General features: G+C 36.3%; 1 protein-coding gene across 1 annotated transcript in view; it reads right to left on the reverse strand.

The window, feature by feature from the left end:
- Positions 1-578: 578 nt before the first annotated feature.
- The window catches only part of REEP3 (receptor accessory protein 3), a 44,615-nt gene continuing 25,014 nt past the window's right edge, over positions 579-20,179 (reverse strand). Inside the window, exons 3-8 of the mRNA XM_081329698.1 lie at positions 15,776-15,852; positions 15,380-15,500; positions 15,085-15,198; positions 6,314-6,464; positions 4,565-4,716; positions 579-3,849 (exon numbers count right to left, since the gene is read on the reverse strand). Of these exons, the coding sequence (XP_081185824.1) occupies positions 3,793-3,849; positions 4,565-4,716; positions 6,314-6,464; positions 15,085-15,198; positions 15,380-15,500; positions 15,776-15,852 (672 nt within the window). The 3' untranslated portion in view covers positions 579-3,792. The remainder of the gene's footprint in view (positions 3,850-4,564; positions 4,717-6,313; positions 6,465-15,084; positions 15,199-15,379; positions 15,501-15,775; positions 15,853-20,179) is intronic.

Consider the following 20,179-nt stretch of genomic DNA (forward strand, 5'->3'; position numbering starts at 1 on the left):
TACCTTAAAAAGTTATTTACAAAAGCAAATGCTGCAATTGCGAAGCAATTTTATGTACACAATAATCTTATTACCACCCTTGGGACAAGAATTTCTATTTTCAATCAGTGCAATCATAAAACAAATCATCATGTCACCAGCCCCAATTTTATGATCATTTTTATTGAAGTTTCTAAGTGAATCATTTGATCTTTAAGCAAGTACAACTTCCCCAATTCACATTTTTTTATCAAACAGTGGCTGGGAAGGTTGTAAATTGCAATTGTGACTGCAGGCTGCTGCAACTAGTCATAAATTCAAGCCACTGGCCATGTCAGGACAAGTTATCCACAACTTTTTGTGACACCATTGTAAGTTTGAAAACTAATTAAATAAATGATCTTAAATCAAGGGCTACCTGTACTTTTCTTTAGAAGTTGTTTTGTCTTCAGTAACAATTATTCCCAGGTAAGGATGTGGGATTCAAACTTCAATGCTTGAAGATTCCAATTTGTCATTATTTTTACTGTGATTAATAGTTTATTTACTACTATTAGTTTGCATTTCATAGAAATGAGACAAGACAAACCCACTGGAAAATATTCATTTTATTAAGTAATATTTTTAAAATATAAGCCTTAATTCGCATCTTCAAAAATAGCAATTATGAAGATACAGTAGTATCAGTACAAAATTTTAGAAAAAGACATATCTTAATACTACAAATACATAAACAAGTTTATTACAGATAGAAAAGTTAGCTTTAGACTTTAAAATTATGAATCCAAATGTTGAAATTTTATTTCTTAAACGTTACTTAAATAGCAGACCATTGTTCCCTTTGCATATATTTTTTGCATAATGCTTGCTAATACATTGACCTAGTAAACCATTACATTATATGTAGAATTTATCTTGCCATGAAATTAAAAATAGGTTGGATGGTGGTGACCATGGTATTTAGCTCAGTGAAATATACCTATTTTGACTTGTAGTTTCATGGGAACTTTTGAGTCTTTTGCCTCAATGCCTATGCTGTGGGAATTTGTAGAGCGAGAGATTTCTTTAAGGGGCACCCAAATTTAAAAATTTTCTACTTTTATTCATTAGTTGGGGGGTTTGCAAATGTGAGTCCTAAGTGAATTCCAGATGTTTGGGGTTGCAATGCTGAATATTGGCCATGCAAGCTAGAACTTCTCAGAACTAGAGACAGAAACATAAGTACCTACTCTGGCAACACCAGACGTATGAGAGGTGGGCAATCTGCAGTCACATGTGGCGTTCTCTCTGCTCCATTTTCAGTATACAAGGGAAGGGTGTTAAGGAGTGAATTTCTTACTTTACCTTGTCATTTAAGACTGAAATTTAAAGAAATGACGGCACTATTTAAAAACTCTTACACCCACGGAAACAGGTTTAAAAAATGGATGGGATTAAGTAGCAAATTTTCAGCCTTTAACACTTCACAAGGAAATGCAAAATGCTCTTAACAAGGTGTCAATATCACCAACCGTGCCTCTCCGCCTTCTAGAAACACTCTTTCCCCCCTGAAACTATGTATCTTATACAGTATAATATGGATAACAAGAACTTAAAAGTAGCCAATAAACCCACCCTTTTTACTGCCAAAAGGCCTAGATAATTTTTTTAAGCCCAAAATGCCAACTTAATAATTGTTTAAATCTGATCTGATCTGATGGAAGAGGCAAGTTAGGATGGATGACTATTTGTCTGACTTAGTACTGTTGAGCTTTTCTATATAATGTGACAAATGTCCTTAAAGGAAATGTGAACTTTATGAACGTTCTCTTTATCTAATATAAAGTTTACCAATCAAAGGTCTAGACTAAGGGAAAATTTATGAAAGGTAAATGCTAGGACATACTGAGTTTATTATATACCTTTTAATCACATTCTATTCTTCCTGTACCCAACATAACACGAATAAATAAAATGAAATGTAAAAGCAGACTCTTTCTGAGATAAAATCTATTTCTGATGCCCAAAATAATATAGAAACTGTAATTTACTTTTTTATATTGGATAGACCTCCAGATTTAAACACTCTTCTCCAGAGAACACTATATATTTTGCCTGAAATTTTTGCAAGTTTCTGCTTAAGCCAAAAATATAATCTTTTTTTTTTTTGGGATATACTTACCTTTGTTTAAAGCCTAGTTTCAAGTGGAAAAAAATCCGTTTTTTCAAGTATTCTTTATAAAATGTTGCTAGGATTTATAGCTATGGTAAACCTAAAACGATCAACCTCATTAACTGTTAAATACTATTTAAAAAGCACTTGACATGATTTTTACATCCAGATGTAATACCAAAGTATGTTATCCTAAAAGATATGAAGACTTTCTTGACCAGCAAAGGCAAGTCATCTTTCAAGAAACTAGCAAAGAGCAATGTTTTCCAAACTACCACTTCAAAATCAGACCCTTGATTACATCCATGGCTTTAAAAAAATTCCAGATTTTGCTGTGAGAAAAGGACTAAGTAAGCAGTCAATGTCATCTGTACAAAGTAGGGCTTTAAGATCTGCCTACAAGTACTCTAGTTTTCTCCTATCCCTTACACATCTAAGCACAGCCCAAATATGAACCCTTCGGCTTCTTGCAGAGGAAAAACACTTAAAAAACATACAAACATGTAAGATTTTTGAAAACACTTAGGAAATTTTTAAAAAATGATTTTTTTTTCAAAAGTGCTAGTTAGACGTTACGTTTTCATATTAAATTTGTGCAATACATGATAAAACATTTGACTACAGAATGATTTTTTTCCTATCCAACATATTCCTTTTTACCTATAACAGACAAATTGAATTCAATTTCGAAGAATACCTTAGAAATCCTTTAACCTGTTTCAGTACACCAATAAGTAGTAGTTGATAAAAAAGATATTAATTAGTAGAGCAATATTTTGCATACAGAAGTTTCAAGCTTCAATTCTTGGCATCTACAAGGAATGCTGTAAGATTCTCTGTATGAAAATCTGGACAGGAGATCCCTACTGATGCAGAACCTATTTGGATGGATGGATGGGATATAAATTGCTGAATGTACAGAAACAGAAAACTATGATTTTCATCATCAGCTATGCTAAATGCACAGGCTAACTCAAACCATTGAAGTAAACAATACAAAAGCCACACTGAAACAAACCCAAGAGAGTCTTCACACAGAACAACAGTGTCTTCATGTCACAGGGCACTGAGAGGAATTTCAAAATGAAATGAAAATGGCTGATTTTACAAGGTGGTGCAACCTTCTATGACCTTAAATAACTCTTTGGATCCAAACCATTCAGAAGATTACTTCCAAAATATGCCATGTTAAATTTTTCACTCTCGACATGGACAACTTGCAGGAATTTAAAAATACAATGTTTTCCACAAGATGTCCAATATAGTACAGAAGTTCAACAGAAGTGCCATTATTATTAAGTGTTGGACATCACATAATATTTAAAACACTAAGCTACTGAATTAAGAATCTGTCATGAAATTACATAATTCATGAAGCACAGAAATATAAAGCACTACTCATATTCACAAAAGTTTCATTTAGTAAAAATTGGCTAAATATGTTCCTCTCTTAAAAGAAAAAATGTAATTTAATTTTTGGTATCTATGAAACCGAAGCACAATATGCATCCAGGTAGTCTTTCCTTTCTCTTGTGTGACTGAAATAAAGCTCTGGGTTGAGAATACAAATCCATACAAATGCCAACTGTTTCTCAGAGATTGGACCAAAAAACAGAAAACTATTAGTACGTAGATGTTTGCTTTTAGCTGAACTGTGTAGATTAGAAATACACTTGTGGCCTTCTCTTCACTTTGTATTTTAGTGAGCCACATCGCACCTGGAACAAATAAAAATAAAGAATGTTGTAAAAGATTTCAAGATATCCACAACATAATTTCTAATACAAAAAAAAATCTAATGTCAGTTGCTATTTCCTGATGGGGAGGGGAGGAAATGGCATCTAGCATGAGGATATGAATAAAGAAAATGGCAACCTGTAACAGAAGCTGCATGCAATTCACCAAAATGACTATTGCCATAGGCACAAATATTATAAAGGAATACAAGTAATATATTAAGCCATGAGGCCCTGTGTTGTTCTGTTTTCTTTATTTTGCTCTCCAAGTTATAGTTAATCCTCAACTTACAACAATTGAGCCGGAAAAGTCATTAAGTAAAGAAGTGAGCAACATTAATGAAAGATGTTCCATAAGATGACATGGGCACAAATAATCTTCATATAAGTACAAGATTTTATGCATTTAAGTGGACATTCAAATATAACCACAAACACTTATTTACTTTTACAAGAAGAAATGGAGTGCAATCTTGGTTCTCCCTCTTACCTCCAACAAGGTTCTTTTTTCCCTAAACCAAACCAGATTTGCTACTTAACCTGAATAGACCAGGAACAAATTCTGGTTTGCAGTTTTCTTGCATCAAGATTCAGAAAAGTTAAGCTTCCTCTTTAAAATGTTTTCAACGAAAAGTATTTAATGATTTCCACCTTTTTATTTATAGCATTTCATACTGTCAAAAAGAGATTTACTTGCCTCTTTGCGCCCTTTTATTGTTTTTACAGATTTCATACTTTGTGTTCGACGGAGACCTCTCTGAGCAAACATCTCATCTTCTGAATATGTCCCTTCCCTCTCTTCATCTGTTTTATCATCTTCAGAATCCTTTTTTATTGGAATACCATAACCTGAGGGGTAAAATCAAAATTTAAAAAACCTGTTATACCAGTGATTTATCATTTCCTACTTTAAAAAAGAATCTTCAAATGCTTAAAGCAGGGGTCTTCAAACTTGGCCCTTTTATGATTTGTCCACAAGTCATAAATGGGCCAAGCTGGAAGACCCCTGGCTTAAAGGTTAAAAATGTTTAAGAAAATGAGGTAATTTCTCCCCTCAAAATGATAGGTATACAAAATTTGTAACCTATATGCCTGAAAGTAAATGCAGCACTAAAAAAGACCCAGAAAGCACTTTTGTTTTCATCCTTGTGATAGTAAATTGGCCAAAATAAGAACAAAGGCTCTGGAATAAATTATGTAGATGAGAACAATCCGTGAAAGAATGGAGATAGGAACCTCTGTGTGTGTCTTTGTATGTATCTTTGTGTAGGATTACATTACTCATTTAGAAAAACTCTTTGAAGTGATAGTATCAATTCCATGCCTATACCCCAAGCTGATGATTTTGGAGGAAGACAGTAAAAAGCAGGGCCTACAAGAGCCTTTGAGAAAATTTTCTTTGAAACTCTGGCAGCAAATCCCATAGAGTCAACAATCCAAGTTTCAAGAAAGGGAATATTCTATGGAGATTCTCAGTCATCCAGGTAATGGTTGTCCCAAAGGTGCTTTTTTCACAAGGCAACTGGACTTTGTTTTTCTTTGAAGACATTTTGCTTCTCATCCAGGAAGCTTCTTCAGCTCTGACTGGATGGTGGAGAATGGCAGAATTTATATTCCTTGCAGACAGATGGTCTTTTGCATTCTTTTAGCAAGTAGCAGAAGCCTTTGGAGGCTTATCTGTGTCATCAGGGTCACCCAAGTAATGCAAATGGGCATGGAGCCTTCTTAGAACTGCTGAAAAGACTCTGTTGTAGACTGGAGATGGAGGATGTCATATCCCTTCTCCGTGTTGAGAGAGGGCTGTTCAATTTTGACACAGATGGCCTCTTTGACCCCTCTTTCAAACCAGCCATCCTCTCTGTCCAAAATGTGGACTTTTCTGTCTTCAAAAGAATGGCCTTTTAAATGCAGATGAATTGAACTGCCCTCTCTCAACAGGGAGAGGAATACATCATCTATCTGCAGTCTACAACAGTCCTTTCAGCAGTTCCAAGAAGGCTTCACATCCACTTGAACTACTCAGGTGACCCTGATGACACGACTAAAAGAATGCAAACAACCAGCTGCCTGCGAGGAGTATAAATCCTGCCATTCCTCACCATCCAGTCAGAGCTGAAGAAGCTTCTTGGATGAGAAGCAAAACATCTTCAAAGAAAAACAAGAAAAGTCCAATTGCCTCGTGAAAAAAGCATGTTTGGGAGACAGAAAACAGTGCCCATGGTGATCTGACTAGAGCAGGGGTCTTCAAACTTGGCCTTTTTATGACTTGTGGACTTCAACTCCCAGAATTCCTCAGGCACGCTGGTTGAGGAATTCTGGGAGTTGAAGTCCACAAGTCATAAAAGGGCCAAGTTTGAAGACCCCTGGACTAGAGAGTAATCTGCCACTACTTATATAAAATGTGATCTAGAAAATCAGAACTAGCCCAATTTAATCATATACCAACCTAAGGGTTCATTGGGAATCGAGCCCTTGCTTTTCTTTTTGGTAACCGGCAAAGTCTGGTAGTGCCTTTGTCCTATTGGCTCATCATCTGGTATTGCTGTGAGGTCATGCATACTGAAACTCCGCAATTTCTCTGTTATTGCTCCTTGACCCTGTAGCATTGAAGAGGAAAAATGAAATGTCCTTGAATGGGAGGAAAGAATCCTCTTGGGTCCAAACTGATATACAGTCATGTGAAAAAGAGTGCAGGTTCGCATCCCACCAGGCTCAAGGTTGACTCAGCCTTCCATCCTTCCCAGGTAGGTAAAATGAGGACCCAGATTGTTGGGGGCAATTAAGCTGACTTTGTAATAATGCTGCTTGGAGGTGTGTGTGAAAGCCCTAATAAGCAGGCATATACATAGAATGAAGGCTACTGCTAAGTTTGTAAGCCGCCCTGAGTCTTCGGAGAAGGGCGGGATATAAATGGAATTAAAATAAAAATAAATAAAATAATAAATATTTGATCTTCATTTTAACAATATTGATAAAAGATATATAATGTAACAATTGTCACACACCAGTTACAGCTGAGAACTTTTAGGTGCCAAAATACATCCCGAAAATTGGATCAGCTGATCCACTGCTGTACCTGTGTATACTCGATAATACTTTTTAAAATACCCATATACAGGTAGTCCTCAACATATGACTGCTGCCCTTGCCAGCGAGAGTGATCCTTTGCAATGTTCTTTGCCATATCACTACTGTCTGGAACAATCCTTACTACAAATGATCGATGAGGAAGGATCGCTGCTACAGGACAAACCACAACATGATGGACTGTTTAGACCAGCAGAGGCACGGAATATGGCATGCCATGGTGAAAAAAATTGCCTTGGCCAACCCAGAATTTTTTTCCAGCATCTCTTAAGAACAATGGGTCTTTGAATCCTATGCAACCAGGTATCTGGGGAGAAAGACAATTTTATTCCCTCCTTAGCCATAAACCTCACTAGCCAAGCATGAGCCAACCACTCTCTTATTGTAATCTAATTCTTCATCCAATATTTGTAAGAATAAATGGTGGGGAAAGGGTGTAGGAAACCAGGTAATCTGAGCTTTGCAGAAATAGGGGATTTCACTTGAAACTAGAGAAGTACCCAATTGTTGCCTGGGCATGCATCTCCTTTTTTTGAAAGCAGCAGTAAAATGCACTGCAAAAGAAAAAGAAAAACAGCCAATAGTAGCTATCCATCAGGCCTTGAACGAGCAACAGCACCATCCCATGCCCCAGACACCTATCATTACCTTGGAAAGCAAACAAGCTACACCCACAGTGAGGCAGAGCATCTTTACTACTACAGTGTGGTACTGATAGTTCAGTGTCCTCTATGAAGTGAAGCATTGCCATTGCCTAAGTAGAGAACCTTTGCTGACTCTTGTTTTCTTTTGTGAGTAGTGGCAGCAGAGTTTCCTGCACTTCAGGCATGCTGTAGGAAGCATTGGCAGGCAAGTGACTACTGCGGGCAGAGACAAGGCAATGTGGGCTGGCAAGCACTGAAGGGACAGTAGGTAGCAGGTCATAAATGAAAGCAGGGCCAACTTTTTATTATATGACCCAGAGTTGTAAGTTTAAGAAATGGTCTCAAAGTCCGTTTTTTCAGTACTGTCATAACTTTGAAAGGTCACTTGATAAATGGACATTAAACAAGGACTACCTATTTTTCAGGGCATTTTGATTAAAAATGTGAGAATGAGCTTATATGTGAAAATATATGGCACTTTTTCATATGACTGTATTGGACTTTAATAGTGTCTTGGTTTCTGATAGGATATTAATCTGTTCACAATAGCAATTCAAAATACATTGCACCAAAGGATAAAAGTTACTTACATTAGCATACAATTGACAAAACTTTTTAAATGTTAGATTAAGAACAATGTTTAGCATAACTGCTTAATTCAAATTGCATTGGGAAATTTATCATCTGTATCTAATATAACAAAAAATGTCACTTTGCAGGGGAGATGGATGGCATAAAATTGTAGCAAATCAGTGGCATTAAATAAGCATAAATGAATATAAAGAAAGAAAGGAAGAAATTGAAGAGTTTCCTCCCAAATATGAGAGGATGACTACATATATTTTCTGGACAGGAAAACTGCAAAGTCTATTGCAAAGTAAAAAATATGTGACTAATGAAAATATGTGATAAAAATACAGCAGTATGTCCTATGTTAGATACATACAATAAACCTCTTGATGCCACAATGATTTTTATTCCAATCCTTACATATTATATAGTTTAAACGGTACAAGAACACTATGCATGGAATAAAAAAAGCATGCAAAGAAAAAAATAGCATAATTCTTGTATTTCTGATTTAATGTTTAGTAGAACACCAGCGAACACCTTGATGCAAACAAAGTCATCACTAAAAGTCAACATGGGTTTGTCAAAAACAGATCATGCCAGACAAATCTTATTACATTCTTTGACCAAGTGACAAAATTAGTGGACCAGAGGAACGCTGTAGATATAATTTACTTGGACTTCAGTAAGGCATTTGATAAAGTAGATCACAACCTACTACTTGATAAGATAGAAAAATGTGGGTTAGATAGCATTACCACCAGATGGATTCGTAGCTGGCTGACAGGCCGTACTAAGCGTGTGGTCCTCAATGGAACCGCATCTACATTGAAGGAAGTGTGTAGTGGGGTGCCCCAGGGCTCTGTTCTGGGCCCAGTGCTCTTCAATATCTTCATTAATGATTTGGATGAGGGGATAGATGGGGAACTCATCAAATTTGCAGACGACACCAAGCTGGCAGGAATAGCCAATACTCGAGAAGATAGGCTTAAGATACAGAAGGATCTGGACAGACTCGAACACTGGGCACTATCTAACAAAATGAAATTCAATGGTGAAAAAAGTAAGGTTCTACATTTAGGCAGGAAAAATCAAATGCATAGGTATAGTATAGGTGGTACCTTGCTCAATAGTAGTAACTGTGAGAGGGATCTCGGAGTCTTAGTAGACAATCACTTCAATATGAGCCAGCAGTGTGCTGCAGCTGCCAAAAAAGCCAACACAGTGCTAGGCTGCATTAACAGAGGGATAGAATCAAGATCAAGTGAAGTACTAATACCACTTTACAATGCTTTGGTAAGGCCACACCTGGAATACTGCATCCAGTTTTGGTCACCACGATGTAAAAAAGATGTCGAGACTATAGAAAGGGTACAGAGAAGAGCAACCAAGATGATTAGGGGGCTGGAGGCTAAAACATATAGGGAAGGGTTGCTGGAATTGGGTATGTGTAGTTTAATGAAGAAAAGGGTGAGGGGTGACATGATAGCAGTGTTCCAATATCTCAGGGGCTACCACAAAGAAGAGGGAGTCAAGCTATTCTCCAAAGCACCTGAAAGCAGGACAAGAAGCAACGGATGGAAACTAGTCAAGGAGAGAAGCAACCTAGAACTAGGGAGAAACTTCCTGACAGTTAGAACAATTAACCAGTGGAACAACCTGCCTCCAGAGGTGGTGAATGCTCCAACACTGGAGGTTTTTAAGAAGAGACTGGACAGCCATTTGCCTGAAATGGTATAGGGCTTCCTGCCTGAGCAGGGGGTTGGACTAGATGACCTCCAAGGTCCCTTCCAACTTTATATTATTATTATTATTATTATTATTATTATTATTATTATTATTATTATTATTATTATTATTATTATTATTATTATTATATTATTATTATTAGATTTTAAATTGATACTGTAATAATTTAGGGAAATCACTTAAATTTCTAATTTTTTTAAAATCACAGTTAAACAAAATGGATGAGTATAATGTGAATCCAGAGTCTAGAGTTTATTACTCTGGATTCACATATATTTATCCATTTTGCTTAACCATGATTTTTTTAAAAAAAAAAGTTTAAGCCTAAAGAAATACACTACAAATAAGTTCTAATTTTGAAATGTAACAGCTGAATTTCCTACAACATAGTGAGTCTAAAATGACCCCCTATGTTTTTTGTTTCAGCCAAGTTATATTACTGAATATGCCTAGGTCACTGCACATTTTTTAAAACAAAAGAAAAAAGTGAACATGCTAGCAGCTACAGTTAAAAGAAATGTTGTAAAAGACTCCCTTGGAGGCAGGGAGCTGCAATAATACAGGATCCTAATAAAATCATGCCAATAAGCCACAAAATAGTATTAATATGGGAGCATTCTTAAGCAGCTCTGCAAAGAATTGTAATTTCAGGTCGGGAAGTTTGTGTAAGCTTTGCTGTATTAAGGGAGAATCTTCTCAGCAACTGAACAAAATTTACTTGTTTAGATTCAGAACTCTTTTAAGTAACAAAGCTTCTGGGAGAATCCCAAGAAGATGCCTGTTATCGTTGGGTTTGGCTTGGGCAGCTTATAGAGCACCTGTGAGATCTCACTTGTCTCTTCGTAAGCAATTTAAAATTCAACTTGTTTGCAAATGTCAATTCCCATCAATATTAAGCTAGGCTTTTTTGCAGGTTACAATTTATCTGATATTTTATACAAGCGTTTCAATGTTTATCACTGTAAACAGCTGTAGGGTGATAATTCAGAACTGAATTGGTTTCATTCCTATCCTATACAGCCCTTGTCCCTTTCCTCTGTAAAGGTTAGATTTTTTTCCTCCAATACACCCTCTAAAATTAATTAAATTCAATTAGTATATCCATAATTTAGTGTAAATTGAGCCTTATTCAAATTATGCCTCTTTCAATGTCTACTCTGTAAAGTTTGAGCACCATATTAAAAGCCTGCCTTCATTAATTTATACACTAATACTATTGGCCATCTTCTCAATTCTTCCTGAAAGAAATTTGGTTTAACATATAATCCCAGATGTGAAGAGCTGGAGTTTTTTTTATCTAATTGTTCAATTAACAGTACTAATTAGAGGTATATGGTCATTTAAATACAGTTCTAATCCATAGCACAAATGCTGACTCTCATTCCTTTGTTCTTGAGAAAAAAAGCTACCTATTAGCAATTGTAATTATTAGGTAAACATGCACAAATTTAAAGTGTTTTGTAAGAATGCAAGATGATAAGTTGTTTTGACAACTCCAATCTCTGTAGGTCACGTTGTTTGAAGCAAAGGAAATGAAATGTTTCCACAGCAGGTAAAGCACCATTGGAAACCATAAACAAGCCATATCATTTGGAAGAAGGAACCTGCCTTAATTTCAGGAAGTTAAGATTCAAGACATTCAGGAAAGAGCTGTGGTGATCGCAGGTTAGCAAGGTTAGAATACTTGCCTTAGAAAACTCTAGTTTTATCTATAATCCCAGGAATCCCAGTGTTGTGTCATTTTTATCAGCTCTAATCTGTAAGGCATTAAGGAATTCAGATAGTGGCATGAATAGCAGCAGATGAATAAGAGAAGATTTCTGCCATTACTGTACTCACTGCTCCTATGACTGCAATGGGAATTAAGTCATGGACTACTCAGGTTCATCCTCACTTTTAGAAGGTCCCCTGTGGGTGGATAAATAGGTGCTTTGTGACCTATATCACATACTACACTAACCTTTGATTTGCTTACTCATAGAATCAGAGTATATCAGAATTGGCTAAATTAAATTTACACAAACATACTAACCTACAAGCAAGAAAGCCACAAGGTTTGAATTAATGGTATATCTGAATCTCACCTAAGTCCTCCGAGTCTTTTAACTGTTGCTCAATTTAAGGATGTAATTGAAACAAACTACAGGTAATCTTTGAGTTACGAGCATTCACTTAACACTTGAAGTTACGTGATGAGCGTCCCCTAGTGTTTAAAAGCAAGTCCCAAAATTACAAATATTGCAGCACAACACGGCAGTCGTGTTGTGGCACTGCAACCCTAACCCTCACTCCTCACAACTGCTTCCCCCTCTCTTCCTGCCATGCCAGATTCACTTACCTTGCAAAAATACTCTCTGCTGCGTTTCTTTCCTTTTGAGGGAAAGGAGAGTCGGCTTGGAAATGTTTTTCACACTGAGAATGTTTCTGGAATCCATGATCTCACACGAGTGTTTGAAGTTGCGCCAAATCATGGACCTCAGAAACTTTCTCTATGCAAAAGGTGCCTGTCTTCTGCTCCTGCCCCCAACTCCTTTCTGCCTGAGGGCAGGCCTGAAGCCTTCAACTGAGTGAGAAAGCCAGGCCCCTTGCACCCGAGTCCAGCCTGCCGGAGCTCGCCCCACTAGGAGAGAAAGTGATCCCGTTGTCCCTGGAGCCTCTGAGGCTTCCAAGCAGCCTGGAACGGAGGCCGGGGGATGCTTCTGCACGTCTCTGGAGGTTGGATCCAGCCCTCGGAGGGGCCCACCCAGCCGTTTGAGCCCAGAAAGGAGCTTCCAGAGGTTTGATCCAGGCCTCGGAGGGATCTTCCAAGCCATTCGTGCCAGGAACAGAGATGGGGAGGGGGCTGCTGCCTGCTTCCAGAAGTTGGATCCAGCCCTGCTGGTGCCTGCAATAAAGCTTCCGAGGGCTGGATCCAAATCTCGGAGGGGTCTTTCAAGCCATTTGCATCAGGAACGGAGGTTGCGGAGGGGGGGGTTCTGCATGCCTCCAGAGGTTGGATCCAGCCCTCGGAGGACTGCTCCAAGCTGCTGCCGCACAGAATGGGGGCAGTGGCCACATGGCTCCAGAGTTGGGGGCAAGCAGGAGGCAGGCACCTCAGTGCGAGAATTCAGGCACCCATTCTACAAAAGAGGATCAGTGCCTGAATTTGTGTGATATTACGGCACCCAAGAGCTTCCATCGACTCTCCTATCCCTCAAAAGCAGGAACCATGGCAGAGAGGAGATGGATCTTTTCAAGGTGAGTCCAGCATGGCAAGAAGGAAAGGGGGAAGCATGAAGCATCTTAGTGGGTTGGGAAGACCTTGGGGGCCTGTTCCATCACTAGGCCCCCCCCATGGCCTTCCCCACCGATACCTCATGTGCACTTAACAAGCCACGTGCGTTTTAACGAGCAAGAGAGTGATCTCGTTCGATGTACAAGATTCACACTACGAGTTTTCAAGTTATGAGTGGAATGTGCAGGCTCCATTACACTTGTAACTCAAGGACTACCTGTATTCAATTGTTTGCCTCTTTTCGAAGATATTTCTTTCTAGATGGAGATAATTCCATCTACCACTGAAAGAAGTTACACTACTGCAAAGCTGTTTGTGATGTGATCAGCATTAGAATCTGGCTTCTTCTATCAATAGCCCTGTTTAAAGCCATAAACAATTCTGGTTCGTGGTTCTTTTTCAAGTGATGGTAACTTGCTCAGCAGCTTAGTAGTCTCCACTAGCAGAAATTGCTATCAGACAATTTGTGTAAATGTGCATCTTCATAATAAACAGAACTCTGAAGAACTGAAAATCTTGTTAGTATGTTATGGGAAAAGCATGGTTTCATTGAGCAGATGTTCACTTTAGCATGTAAAGTAATTTAATCTGGAGGAAAGCAGATATCTAAACTGCAATTTCAGGAAACCTGGAAGTTTAATTGTGCAACTTACATGCCTAGGTCCATATTTCCCACTATCTTCCCCACCTTAATGGGCAAATTCTGCAGATTATTTATCAGAAGAGACTTCCTAGGAATAAGCAGCTGTAGCTCAATAAATTGTGATTTCTTAGGCATTTGAGTGGCCAGAGTATATTCCACTGGTATTCTCAATAATCACAAATTACTTACATTTTTACAAATGTTGCATTTTACATTGACTACAGCGATTGCTGCTACTTTATAGGAACTGGTTGGCAACTTTTACTGACTCCTAGATCACTTAGCCCACTCCCCAGTTTTGGGCTATGTGCATCAATGATGAAGGATGGACCTAAGTTAAAATAGATAATTATCTCTGGACTTTTGCTAAGAAATGAATGACAAAGATTTTGGATTTTGTTTTTAGCTAGGAGATGAGACATGGGGTAAACAGAGAATATGAGGGTGATAAGTTACTAAAATTGTTTATACTTATGATGAAGTTACTTTTTTTCTTTTTCACACATTTTATTTATTATTTTTATATTTTATTAGTGTATTAGTTTGTATTTCTATTTATAAAATTATTTGAAAAAAATGATAAAAGATACCCCTGATATATAATGCATATACTTGGCTATCAGGTACAAATTCAAATTGTAGAACAAATTGTATTTCCTATTCAAAATTATTGTAAAAGCATATGCTCATGCAGCTTCCCTTTCTATAATATTTTGTCACTGTGACTAATTATACTCAATAACTATTGTGAATATAAAAATGGAGGCAACTTGTATTTTAGGCAAATTATAGATAGAAATAGAAACTTGAATTCATGTGAAAATCTCAATTTGGCTGTCTAGCATCGGACAGCCATAAGCTGCAGCAGTTAAACTCAAGTTTATCATTTTAATTTAATTTTTTCTTACAAATTTGAATTCAGGAGAGAACCATATTAATATCCCAGTCAACCATACTGGTCACTGTTTCATACTTTAATCTTCCATGAGCATTTACCTCAACTTGATTGAAGAACAGCAGAAAGAAGTCAGAAATCATGTGGAATGTGATTTACCACCAAGAAAAAGCAACAAAAGAGAAAAAAAGTCATCTTCACTGTTTAAAAAGCAAGTCATGTTTGACAGAACATACTTTTTAGAATATGCTGTTAGAAAAAGGTTATCTAGCTTTTCACCTTATACCTTTTTGAATACACATCCCCTCTCACCCATTTGATGCTAAGTAAATATATAACATGCAGTACTGTTTACCTTTACAGCTGCAGTCACTGCAGCAGTAGCAGCTAAGTTTAAGCCTTGTTTACCAAAGTTCACCATTGTTTCATAACCACGTTCTTTGGCTTGCACAATGTACTCATCAATCTCCTAGGAGGAAAAATATGTGTAGTATGGATATTAATTTAATCTGATATTGGCAATCCATAACATCATATCTTGGCACAAAGCACAATATGGTAATGTCATTCTTCATCCCCACTACCACTACCAAATTTATTTTCTAAAATATAAAAATAAATATCTGCTCCACCACAGGAGGGAGGCTTACCCTTTCTTTTGAAGAAAGAAGAGGATGAAGAAACTTCCTATATATTAAACTTGCCCCTCTTGTATATGGAGACAGCAACCAAATAACAAAAGCAATCTTCAGTTCATAATACAATGGAAACCTGTAAAATGTAAATTAGAATTCATAATGTGGTTATGTGATACAAAGAAATAGGCACCTTCCTTCTAATTAACCTAAGTGTCAGGGGAAGTATTTTTAGGAAATTTTTCAAATATTTCAGATATGCTTTATATACATATAAATAGTATTGTTGTAATTCCACCTTCCCTAGAATCTAGCTAAAGAGCTTTTAACAGTATCAACTACCAACAATGAACACAGTCATACATGAAAACATAAATAAATCATGATGTTTGGCAAATGTACAGATCTTACCAAGAGATCAAGAGGTCAGTTAATGTTTCAGTAAACGTATAAAGAGCAAACACAATCCAATACATCATCCACCGCACCTAAGAATGAAAAATGCAAAACAACCATTTTAGTTTCCATCTACAGATTAGAAAAAGGAATAATTATATTTTAACAAATTAAAATACGTAGGTCCTATTTGTTTTTATGCATTTTATAAGAACACAAACTGTAAGTAGCACACGCTATATAAAAAAAGATCTTTCAACTTTCTATCTAATCCTTCTATCAAAATAATTCAAATCAACAACCCATAGTAGGACATCTAAAGATTGCTCAGCTCTCCTCAGTCTTCTGTTCTTCAGGTTAGGTATACCTGATCCCTTTACTAATTCCCACAGGACTTGGTTTCCAGTTCCCTCATCATTATCATCGCCCTTCTCTCAATTCACCCCAATCTGTCACTATTCTTTGTAGACTGCAGCATCCAGAACTGAACACAACATTCCAGGAGTGGGTGGACAAGATGGGGTAGGTATGATCGCATGGGGCTTTATTTATTAAATTAAAACTTCCAGAGTGTAGTTAGAAATAATGTTTTTGTTTTATTTATATATTTTATTAGGATTTTTTAACATAACATAAATCATTCAGTAATTTGTAAACAGTATATTGTCTGGGTAACATTTATAAAACAATCCTTAACAATTAATTTCTATGATCTATATTCCATATGTTAATTTCATTTGATTTCCCCTTTCCCCAAAGTATCTTTCTTTGCAAAACATTAGATTAAGACAATTCTCATTATTTTAATTAACAATTAAGTATATAGTTTCAATAATCCTATTTGGCATTTTAGTTGCCTTATTGTAAATCCTGTTACCGTGTTTATTTCAGCTTATTTCTCCCCCGAAATTCTAAATATTCTTACTAGTGACAATTTTTTCAACAGTTAACTATATTTACATTGGTGGATTTCTGTTTTTCCTATATAAGCCCTCTCATGCTTATTTCTTAATCAATAAGTAAAAAAGTAGAAAAAGAAAAGAGGAGAGAGACAAGGAAGAAGATAAAAAAAGAAGAAAAGGGAAACAAGAAAAAGAGACAAGAGCACTGAGATACAAAAAATAACATACAACTGAAAATATGTATCCCTCCTAATTTAATATATATTTATTCCCTCAATTTCTTATTTTTTTTACCATAGCTAAGAATGTATTTAATTTATTTAAACTTTAAGCATTCCATTCAATAATTCTAATCATCTAATCTTTTAACTCTCATTCAAAACACATTTTATGCTTTTCTTATCACATTTAAATAACTAAAACAATTGCTTTTGTTTAAATCATTTCAACTTTTTTTAACAGAAAGGAAAAAAACATTATATTAGTTAAGAAAAAAAAAAGAAAAAAATTCATCCCTCTAAGAGTAATATATTTTAAAGTTTTTCCATTTCGATAGCCATTTTCAAACAAATGTTTCTTTTTTAAGTATTCTTTCTGATAAGTTCCATCATCTATTTTCTGGATTTCTATTTTAGTCTTTTTTCTCTGGCCGTTGCCTTTCTTAATCAGTATGTTTTGCTGCATCTTTTGTTTCCCTGTAAGGAATTTTTTCTCATTCTTTTCCTTATCTTCAAAGTTGCTTGGACGAAATATTTCCCATTTGGATTAAATCATGATTTTTTATTTTATATGGTTCCATCTTCAAGTCTCTATCCTCAGAATTATGTTCAGTCATCTCTACTGTATTTTCCTGGGAAGTTTCTTGGAGTGAAATTAAGTTGAAAATAAGTTGATTAATGCTCTCAAGGTTATTCTGCATTTCCCTGTAGTTTAAAATTATTGTCCTTTGAAAATGCTGCCGTTCATCATATGTTTCATCTTGTGAAATGTTCATTTTATATGGTTCCATCTTTAAGTCTCTATCCTCAGAATTTTGTTCAGTCACCTCTACTGTATTTTCCTGGGAAATTTCTTGGAGTGAAATTAAGTTGGAAATAAGTTGATTCATGCTCTCAATGTTATACAGGATTTCTTTGTAGTTTAAAGTCATTGTCCTTTGAAATTGTTGCCACTTATCATATGTTTCCTTTTGTGAAGTATTCATTGCTTCAGCTTTGTTATTCTCACTTTGTTTACACAGCTGCATTTTCTAAAAACTTTGAGGGTCAGAGAAAAAAAAAAGAAAAAAATCCTCACCCACCAGCAGGTGTCAGCGTTTGCTTATTTTTCAGGTCTTTCTAGGCTTTTTTCTCTCTCTAAAGGGTAAGTTTCGCCCCTTCCGATAACCAAAAGGGAGGAAGCAGAGTCCCCCTCCCCCTTTCCTTCTTCAGAGGTCTCTTATTTTGGGGACTTTCTTCTTCAGGAAAATAAGTAGGATAGAGAAAATCAATATACTTACCCAGATTCAAGCATGCTGTTTTAAATCTGCTTAATTTAGAAGCTTGTGACTTCTGTTGTTTCCAACTATGGCTGAACCTGCAGTTAGTCAGCCCTTTCTTCTGTTGGTTTCTGGGAGGCTTCTCCTGGACCATTCGGAGAGACCGCCGCCTCTCCAAAGTCCCTGGGATTTCCTTCCTTCATTCCACCCCTTCAGGGTGGGTTCTGGCCCCTTAGGGTCCCCAACAAAAAGAAATTCCAGCCGAAGAGTTCGGCATTCTGAATCTTCAGACTGCTCGCTGGAAAACAGGAACAGGAAGTCCAGAAATAATGTTTTTGGTTATGGGCATTTTCCCTCAATAGTGAAGCTTGTTTTGTTTTAAACTGAAAGTGTCAATGTATCTTCCAATTTAGGAAAATACAGATTGATTTGTTTCTTCATTTCTAATCTCTTTGTCCTCTGAATATTGACTGATGGATAGGAAACAACTGCTGCAAAACTGAAGGTTATACACGTGATTTTCTGAAAGGCCATTATAGACATTTTAAAATGACCTTAATGAAATAAATTACTATAGTCTAGGTATAGTATATTTCAGTTTTTAAAATATATATTTTGTATTTATCTTGTATTTCAATTCTTGTTCACAGCCCAGAGTTGCATTGGTGTGATGGGTGACCATATAAATGAATATAAAATAAATTTTGAAAAGAAAACCTGCAATATATATATAGTTCTAAAAATTGTCTTAATTAACAAACGGAATTGTTATATACAGTTTTCTGTTACTCTTTGAGCTTGCTTGTTTTCTTGCAGACCTTTCATTTTACCCTAACTAGGTAACATCATCAGTGCTAGTTAAGGAGTGCTGTTTGCTATCAATTTATATTCTGATGTCTTGCCTGTCTGTGTGGGTGGAGGCAGTCTTAGGGATTCTTTGGTTAGGGTTAAAAATCGATTGCTCAGTTTTAATGGGGCTGCTTCTGATGGGTTAGATTTGGTAGCAGGGGTTTCTTAGATGTCTACTGCTTCTTTCTTTGATTATTGTGTTTCCTTCTATGTGTGACATCTCCATTTGTCTTCCTCCAAGGGTTTATCAGTAGGATCAGATCCTCTGGGAGTTATTTGTTCATTATTTGGTTCGGTTTGGGTATAGCTTTCTTTCATAGGTTGGAGTTTGGCTAGAGTTGCCTCTAAATGCCTTACTTTTTCCTCTAATAATTCACATAGTTTACATTTAATGCATGCATAATTTGGGTATTCTTTGGGCATAAGCACATACATGAAACATGTATTGCATACCACAATAGTATCGCCTGTTCCATGAATTTGTTGTTTGAAAATCCCTTTTATCTTATTTATTTAACCTTATTATTATGTTAATTTTATTTATCCTTTTCTTCCCTCTTTTTTTTAAGTTTTTGAGCTCCAATTCCTTTTTATTCTTTACTGGGGGTCTTCCCTCCCTTCCTATTGTGACCTCAAACTTAATTGTTTCTAGAATAGGATAGGATAGGATAGGATAGGATAGGATAGGATAACAGAACAAAATACTTTATTTGCCAAGTGTGATTGGACACACAAGGAATTTGTCTCTGGTTCATTAGCTCACAGTGTACATATAAACAGCAAGTAACAATGCAGTAGTCAAGCCACAAGAGATCTGAAGGGCCTCCTGAACTAGAAAAAGGGACACCTGACACACCAAATGAACCTGTTTAAAGTCTTTCCAGCCACAATCTGCTCATTGAGCAGGAACTGTGAATCCATGAAGACTTCCAGACTGCACACAATTCTTGAATGGGGAAATGCTACCCCATCTAAGACTACAGATGGAACAACTCCCAATCTGGGTGGCCCAAAAATTCATGGTTCACTCACCTGTTGTGAGATGAGTGGACATATAAACCACTTAAATGAGTTAATTGAAATACAAAGTATATTAAAAAATTACAACCATTTACCTATTGCTAAAACAACCCAATACTAAAAATTATTTCCTATAATGGAAAGAAACTGTTTATTCAATAATATCTATTT

The sequence above is a fragment of the Vipera berus genome (genome assembly GCF_964194415.1).
Source record: "Vipera berus genome assembly, chromosome: 5".
Lineage (NCBI taxonomy): Eukaryota > Metazoa > Chordata > Lepidosauria > Squamata > Viperidae > Vipera > Vipera berus.